The following is an 8,889-nucleotide window of genomic DNA, read 5'->3' as shown; positions in this document are numbered from 1 at the left end:
CCTCTGGTGGCATTTCTCTGGCTTATGTTGAAAGTATTCTTTCTGTTTTATGTTATATAAAACTACAGGAGGCTTGCTGAAGGCAGTGAACAGACTGACTTGTGCCCCGTGGTACAGGCCCTATCTATCCCCTTTTTCTGTGGATTGTGTATGTACTGTGTCATCTCCCATCAATACAGTGGCACACAGGAGACAACACATGGCAGCTTTATTATATGCCCATACACCTTGAAATCAACTGGCTAGATACCACCTGATTGAAAGGGTCCTTTGTGTCAAAAACCTAGAAAACATAGAAAAGAAATAACTTTTTTTGTAACACCTGTCTTTATCTATGCATTGTCCTATCTGTGTGTGTCTTTGGAGCCCTAATCCTGAAGTTGGGAACCACTGAATAAGTGTTTTAAACAAACTCAATGCCATGTCAGCAGCAAATGTAATAAACCTTCATTGAAGTGTTTGGTGTGGATTTCTATTTATAGCGTGGACACTCAAAATAAAATGAACATATTTAACCCTTTTCCCCAGCTTGTTAACTACATATCCCATGGCATCCTTGTTCATACAGCCCTGCGTGATACGCATTTTACGCACCGGGGAGACAGAGTGGGTCGGGTCTGTGTTTACTTCCGGACTCTGATTTAGACTTCGCTCAGAAAGCAGCAGCTCAAGCGGAGGTTCAGACTGTCAGCTAGCACAGTAGTAATACAAGGCTTCATGACAGAGGATACCGGGTTCACCAGCGGCACCACTGAACACCGGACACTGCGACGCCGGGCAGATCCACACCGTTGCCCTGCTTCCTTCCACTCGCACTTGTGCTTAAAAGCACTCAATGTTGTATTCCAGCTACCAGATAATAAACTGATCTGACTGTGTTCCTGCTACTCCATGAACCGAGCTAGCCGAGGATTAAAACAAGGACAATCGCTCAAAGTTTAAACGTCGTTTCTATTTGACCCGCCAGGATCCGGCAGCTGGGAGAGACGCAAGCCCGTGGAGAGCGACGGGACTCGGGGGCCAGGCAGCCAGGGCAGTGAGGGCGGTAGCCGGATAAACTAGGGGGTCGCCTCCAGCTCCTGGTCGTTTTATCCCCAGCAAGCTAGCGTTAGCTAAGCTAGCTACGAACAGCACCATGGATTGGTTAATGGGGTGAGTACAGCTAACGTGCTAGCTCAATCTCCTATGACAGGTCATCTGCGCAGTCTTTCTGATTCTGGCTGAAAATTCACCTATCAGTGGCCGACACCACCAGAGTCAGCATTACACAGGTGCACTGTTGTGGTGAATACTCTTCAACTTCCACGTTAGCGCATTCATTTAGCCTTCTACGGGTTGCCTAGGTTAGCTTAGCTCTGCAATGCTAGCTTGGTAGAAAAGCAGGCAACGGTAAGCCAACCCACTGTTACCCAGGGCCAGGCGGTATTTTTGGCCACCTCTCTGGCCTCCAGCTAACTAGCCAGCGGTGGCAGCGCTCAGAATAGGTCGTGTGAATATCACCGGAGGCCAGATTGCAGTTCCGGGATCTTATTTATAGGAGTAATTAACTAACACAACAAACAGGCTAACGCTAACAGCTTGTCAATGTGGCTAACGCGGCTATAGCCGGTTTATTTCCTGTGCAAGGTGCGCTCGGTGCGCTCGCCGTCTTTACAGGAATTAGGGTTTGCAGTAATGCTAACTTCAGAGTGTCACCTTTGGGGAACCACAGAGGCTCCGGGGTCAAAGACCTTATTGATTGAGTTGTTAAAGATGTTGAATAAGCTTTATGTTTTTGTCTAAATGTAGGGAGTGACACGTGACTGCTTTGACACATGGGAGAAGCTGGTGATGCTGTTTTGTCACTATTTTTTAGCCTGGGACTGTCCGGATCCAGAGCTGGTGGACAGTAGGCCACTACTCTTGTGAGATGTGTTTCAGTATGACACCTGCTGTAAGTTCAAGGCCGTGGTCGTTGTATTCAGGATTAAGCTACCACATCAGTGTAACATCCCAAAGCCTAGCAGCCCAGTCTACATCTGAACTCAGACTTGTTAGCTGGAATTTACTTAGCCTTTGTATTTGCTATGCAAACTTAAAGGCACAGATAGTCTTGTCAGAACCTGAGTCATATTTGCCTGTAAGTAAAGGAGGGGCGCAAGGTGTGTTTGCAGTTTCTTTTGTATATTCACACATCTTCGTGGACATGGTTAAGCTTTAATTTCGGCCTGTGATGTTTAATGTTGAAACACAAGGCGATTAGATCTCTCTCCAAACAGGAGATGATCAAGTCTTTCACATATCATAAAAGGTTTGGATGTGGACAGTAAGGTGTGTCCCTGTGAGGTTATTCATTTTGCTGGCTGGTTATCAGGTTTGTTGGCTGGCTTCAGCACTTTGCAAGCAGATCAGGGTTGAGGAAGGGTGGAGAACCGTTGTCAGGGGTGTTTCTTCACACACTGTGACATTTTGGCCGAGAGATAATGAGGCAGTCCCTCAGTATCCCCCAGCCAGAATACCAGCCAGCTGAGACCACTGTTTACAATCACCTCTGCCAAACAATATGCGCCTTTGTTCACGCTACTCTGTCTGTTAAGGATATTTGAGAAACTGCTTTGCAAACTCAAATGAAGTTTATTTAGTTTTTGGTCCATAAAGTACTACTTTATAGTCTGTTACTGTTCTCACTCACAGCTACTGACCTGCAAGGCATACAAAAATCCTCTAGTGTTTGGTTCAACTTCAAGTGCCCACAAACACCCTTTCCCCTCAAATATCATCCTAGCTTTAAAAAAAAAAAAAAAAAAAAGAACCGGATGAACCAGAAAAAAAATTTGCATGTGTTTTTGGTATTTTATAGTTTTTATCTACACAGCTGTACCACAAACTGCAGGCTTTCTTGTGGTTTTCATTTAGCTTGTTTTCCGCCTTCCATCTTCTGATACTGTACTGGTTTCCTTGTTTCAGTAGCTGGTTGTTGCATCGACTTGTCTCAAGTTACTTCAGGTCTCTCAACTCTAATTGTGATTTAAAGGTTCTAACTTCCTATTCTGGTTTTCCCTTATTAACGGAATGAAAAAATGGCAATGCTTAGCCCCAGCAGTTGGTGCTATCAGACTTAACTGGTTTGCTCGGTGAGCTGTTAAGAATTCATGAGCAACACCCAGTTGCATCTTGGTATCTTGGTGAGGAGGTGAGAAAAGTGAAGAACCATGTATGAGGAATAGAGAAAGACACTGCCTGCATTTATTCACAGCCAGGATTGTCTTGGGAGTTAGTAAATGCAGTTGGTATTGTACAGCACCGACTTTCTTTTCAGAGTCTAAAATGGGGCATGCTTAATCATGACCTGCAGAGTGTCATTACTGTCAGGTCTGTCTATCAAACTGTTGTACCTTATCTCTGGTGATGGCATTTGTGCATGTTGGGTTTGTGTATATATGAAGCTGAGGTGTGTGTGTGAGCTGAATGTACTGGGAGCAAGTAGGCGTATGTCACTGTCGCAGTTGAGTCCATGAATGAGTTAACCAAGCGTGTGATCACTTTGAATACAGACCGAGGGTGAAGGATGACACATCCAGGACTGATGCAAGAAGGGAGAGAGATGATGGAATACAGAGAGATGGGGAGAGCAGCTGATTTGGGGAGAAGTGTGCAGATGTAGAGTGAGCGAGTGAGTGTGATGAATGAAAGAGGAGAGAGTGATGAGGGAAAAGCAGAGTGATCTAAAGGGAGGGAGGAATGCTTTTGACCGATGAATAGCAAAGGAAGGATGGAGGAAGGGGATATGAATGCTTTTGATAGAATAGTTGGTTAGGGAGAAAAATAGAGGAACTTAGTAGGTGGTGGAAGGGGTGGAGCACTTTACAGGACGGGTGAAGCTCCAGAGGGAATCAAATGGAGGTCTGTAACAGATGACAAGCCCACCGCGGCCTACTGATGGTGGATAGATTGAGAGAAGGCAATACCTACCATAAGTGACCGATGCAGAAGACACAGACACATTCTATTGTTTTTGCAGGAGGCTACAAATACTACTACTTTGTATTAGTGTGTATGACCTATGTCCTTGCCTAAACCAAAATGTGTGTTTACATGTGGCCTCTCTGTGCGCTGTGTATTTATTTTTATCAGAGGACATCATTTCAGAGCTGACATCATCTGTGCAGACTCGGAATCAGACAGGACATTAAGTCACCAGGGAGATGTGCAACGTCTGACTGTGTCTCTTCCTGCTGGGTGAAATGGGCAGGCTTTGACAGATGTTTAATCTTCTTGCTTTTGACTGATATATTGGTAACGCTGAATGAAGAGTGGGAACAGAAACTGCAGAGTCTAAGTGGGGCGCTGTCTTAGGCCGTCTGAGCTGAGCAAGAGTCCGATTTAAAGTACACTCAGCTTGCATTTCTTAAAGTACCATGTGAAATGTGTCTGTAACATAGAATATTGTAAAGTCTCAGATATTTTCTGCGCTGCAGTTATTATATTTTTATTTTCAATACACCTCAGTTGTTTTCAGAATTTTGATTAGTCTCTAAAATGTCTGTAAGTAGTGAAAAATCTCCCAAGGTGCTGAGTGTTGCATCTTCACGTTTTGTTTGACCAGTCCAAAACCTAAAAAGATTTCATTTTCTCTAATGTAAGACAAAGGAAAAACAGCAAATCTTTGTATTCGAGAAGTTGTAACTAGCAAATCTTTGGCTCTATTGCCTGAAAAATGACAGCAAATTGTTAAAATGGTAGTCGAGTAATTGACTGTTTATGCTCAGATTTATACACAATTTTGATCATTTTAGAATTTGTTTTTTTGTTGTTGTTGTTGTTTTGACAATTTTACACACTGACATATTCTAGAAGTTTTTTATGCTACTGAATCAAAATGGGTTTTGTAGAGAAAAGGTGTTTACTGTATATTCCTTAGGTACTGAAAGAGCATTAAATTAGCATTGATTCTGAAATATGGGTGTCATATTAATGCTGGTATGAAACATGTTGAAATGGCACCATATAGTAAACTTAAACCAGGTGGCATATTGTTATAGAATTATACAATAAGTATGTTTAGGAAATTTTAGATGATGATGGTGTGCTGCTTTTGTCATGGTGACCTTGATCCAGACATTTCCCATTGCTGGGGTTTAGTTGCTTTAAGAGTCTGGTCCCTCTTCCTGTTCGAGCTGTCTCGTCAGCCAACCAAACCACTTACAGGCTGAACCTCCCCTGCAGTGGGAAACATCTGCCTGTTTGCAGTTATATCTGCGATGTGGTGTCTACATATCACTGGTGTGATTGTTCGTATTAGTGCACTGTCTCAGCCGTTTTGTGGTCCTCGACCCTCTTTGTAAGTGTCACGTTTCTGACGACAGCTGTCATGTAAATGTAACTATAGTATAATTCTGTATGTCAGTTTCAAACCTAACAATAACTGTGCTAGTGTTTGATCATAAAGTGGGTGGGTGCATATTGGGCGGCAGCTGGGCATCCTGTAATAGCAGTGCCATTAACATTTTCCATGTTAGCTGGGTGTTTCACTACTCATTGCATTTCATTGCGCTCTGGCTGGTGTCTTCTTCGAATAGCCAGTAACCTGAACCATGCAAAGTAACTGATGGCCATAATATAACCCTATTATATCATTAAATAATGCAGTAGGCATCTGCGTTTCCATGTTCAGATTGTCATAATCTTCCAGCTGAGATTTTAATGTGTGGAAAAACAACACATGCAGCTCCAAGTCTGGCAGGATTGCTAGTAATGGTCCATAATGATGTCTTTCAAACAGACTTCAGTAAACTCAGTATATCTGTATCTGTTTATCAGCCAGCATGGAAACTCTGCAGTAGCAGTTTGGCTTGGTTTGGTTGTAGTTTCAGTCTGAGTTTGTATCCTTTTTATGTTTATGACATGTGCACACTGCAGGCCTGTCCTTGTGCAACCCCAGCATCTTATTTTTATCTCCACCACACACTCACACACATACATGAACATACACCCGTATTGCAGTTTCAGACCAGGTGGCTGTTTCCGCTGCTCACGGTGCAGGTTGCGGTGCTGATAGCAGGCTGTGACAGACAAACAAACATCATCTCAGAGTGTTCACTTGGTCAAGAATAGAAACTAGCCACCACTACTGTCACTGTGCTGCCTGGTCTGGAAGAGGATCAAGTCAGACTTTGCTGTCTTTGTTCCTACATTTACAATCATCAGCTCCTGCAGTGCTCCTCTGTGGCACTGTTTCGTTATTAGGACTGACCTCAGGTCTGCAGTAGCAGTCGGCTTTCCAGAAGGTCTCAGTGTCCACCCGGAAAAGAGTGATTAACTAACTGTTACAGCTAAAAGAGCTTCTGTTGGCTTTCTGCGTGTCAGAGCCATCAGTAGGAATCCCTCTCAATTAACAATCAATTTATTGTGTCTGGCATTAAAGTTGCTTCACACCTACACACCTGAGGCCGGGCCAAGATTTTTACATCCACCCAAGCCAGCCAAACATTTAGTAATGTGGTGTCATTTTACAGATTAACCTTGTGTTGTGAGTGGCAATTAGCCCGGTATCTCAGCACCCACCGGTGAGAAAAGTGACCCTACGGTTCTCATGTGTTGTGTTGCAAACAGCCTTTGACTCACAGTGTTAGGTGCATAACTTATTTATAAACTGTTTTATGTTACAGAAAACAAATACTTGACATAGCAATTTGTCCAACTTCATTTACATACAAGGGGAGAAAATATAAAAACACCCACTAATGAAGTATTCACCACAGTGCAGCAGGTTTTTTGGACAGACAACAACATAAATGAAATCTTTATTTATTGTAGTGCATTTCTACCAGATTGCAGTTGGGGATTAATATTTTTCTCACCATTGGTTTTTGTGCCTCAGTTCCCAGTTGTGTGAGCCCTGACCTGGGGCTCATGATGTGCTCCCTTGCTGAGGCACTACCTGGGTGACAAGAAGACTGTTAGGGTGTTTAGTCCCCAGAAAGGACACTTTGGCCACTTTCACCCTTCAGCTCACTCTGTGTTTCTCTCCATGGCTCAGTTTTGTCCCTCCCTGTCTTTCTGTCTTTCTAAGTCTTTTATTCTCCTCTCCTCTCTCTCAGGACGCTGACTTGCAGACACGTTTGCTTGCTTGGATGTGGCCTGAGCTGGACTGTTCAGCCACAGACCTTGTGAAACGCCTGAGCTGGACTGTTCAGCCACAGACAGCAAGGCAGCACTGAACAGGCCCAGGGCAGCCAGAGCCCTCTCTGAGGGCTGTTTCACAACAAAAGCTAGTGGAGTGTTAGCTGCATTCAGAACTGAGCACGCAGGAGAATATACGCAGAGTAATATTGTACAACCCTTATCATGGTGTTTTTATGTGTAGGCTTCATGTGTCTTTGGGTGAGGGACAGAGGAAGGAAAGCAAAGCAGAGCTGGAGGGTTAGGGTCTAAACAAACGTGTACTCTCTGACATCAGCCAACTTCTTTGACTTCTGGCAGTGTTTACTGCTCATCAAGGCTGCATTTTATTGTGGGGCAAGAGTAGCAGTTTCCTCCTCTTTCCCAGTAACATGACCGTCGCCACGTATTAATCCACACCCGCCGCCATTCAAAGGCATCTGACAACGGATTTCACAGGACAGTGATACCTAGAGAAAGTAGTTGTTTTAGTAACACCCACAACTAACACCAGTTACTTATGTGTATGTTGCAAGTGCACTTGTAAAAGGAGCTGGTGTCTAAAATAGTCTGAGTAAATCAGAGGTGAGCTTTGCCCAAGTTTGAAGACACAATACTGTATCGTGGAGTGTGTGTTTTTGAGACATCAGTATGCGTCATTGAAGGAGGGCCTCGATTGAATGCCTTTTGAGGAGGCAAATGGCCTGGGCACACACATACACAGACGCACTCCTGAGTAAATGCCTCAGTGCTCTCTGGTTTGTCTCTTGAGACTGTACCTTCCTTCTCTTTGGTGCAGGGAGACGCCTGAACTTGAACGTGATACCAGAATGACTCTGCAGTTTACCTTTCACTGAATATACATAAGCGGAAAATCTGAGAATCCAGATGTATGTACAGCTGTAATAAGCTTTTTGCTGAACATGTGAGATGGGAACTCGTTCTAGGTGTGTCATTTTTGCCCTGTTTACCAGCATATTTTAGTGATGATGTTGTTTCATTAGCCTGAGGACAGTACTCTATATACTGTGTGGGTATTGTGCAATCTAATACTGCGTTGGATCAAGGGGCTGCAAGTGAAACCTAGCTCTCTACCTGAGGCCGGCTGTGCTCGCAGAGCTTCTCTGCCCAATCAGACGTGTCCCGACCTGTTCAAATGCTTGAACAGGGCTGCATTTCACAGTCACACGGGTTGCTGTCTTCTAACCAGTGGCATCTGATACACAGGGTATGCCAACTGGATGAACTTGTCGGCCTTCCTTTTATATTACATGGACCAATATTTGGAGATATACGGAGTATCAGTTTCATTTAGTTTGATGTTTGGCACATTTGGGCCATGATGTTGTTTCTCTCCTGGCATGGCAGTGTGTGCTGCCTTCCCTTGGCGTGGTAGTGGCAACATGCTGTGTCTGTGTTTGCTCTTTCATAATGCTCTGGGCAGCCCTGCCCAGCATACACAACAGGCGCTGCCATCGGGTGCAGAGGAGAAAAGCCTGACAGAGGGCAGGAACAGTCATGTTTCCGCCGGAGAGAGGGAGAGGGCTCAGCTGCTTTCTCACTTTCTGCCTTTTGTTATTGGTCAGAACAGGACATCTTCTCTCAAAACATGATATTTAATGTCAGGCCAGTGTTGCCACACAGATCCAGGGCTTCACTGCTTCCTCTAGTCGCAGGACTGACTGCCACATGCCTGGGAGCAGCTACTGTTCTGTCAGAGAATGTCATAATTACGGATCACGCTTAGAG

General features: G+C 44.3%; 1 protein-coding gene across 1 annotated transcript in view; it reads left to right on the top strand.

Annotated features, from left to right (window-relative positions):
* The first annotated feature begins 588 nt into the window (after positions 1-588).
* mob2a (MOB kinase activator 2a) overlaps positions 589-8,889 on the top strand; it is a 57,779-nt gene continuing 49,478 nt past the window's right edge. The window contains exon 1 of the mRNA XM_020613831.1: positions 589-1,152. Coding sequence (XP_020469487.1) covers positions 1,136-1,152 — 17 coding nt within the window. The 5' untranslated portion in view covers positions 589-1,135. The remainder of the gene's footprint in view (positions 1,153-8,889) is intronic.

Source organism: Monopterus albus, unplaced genomic scaffold (assembly GCF_001952655.1).
Source record: "Monopterus albus unplaced genomic scaffold, M_albus_1.0 scaffold138.1, whole genome shotgun sequence".
In the NCBI taxonomy this organism is placed as follows: Eukaryota; Metazoa; Chordata; class Actinopteri; order Synbranchiformes; family Synbranchidae; genus Monopterus; species Monopterus albus.
This window is presented reverse-complemented; position numbering and strand designations above follow the sequence as displayed.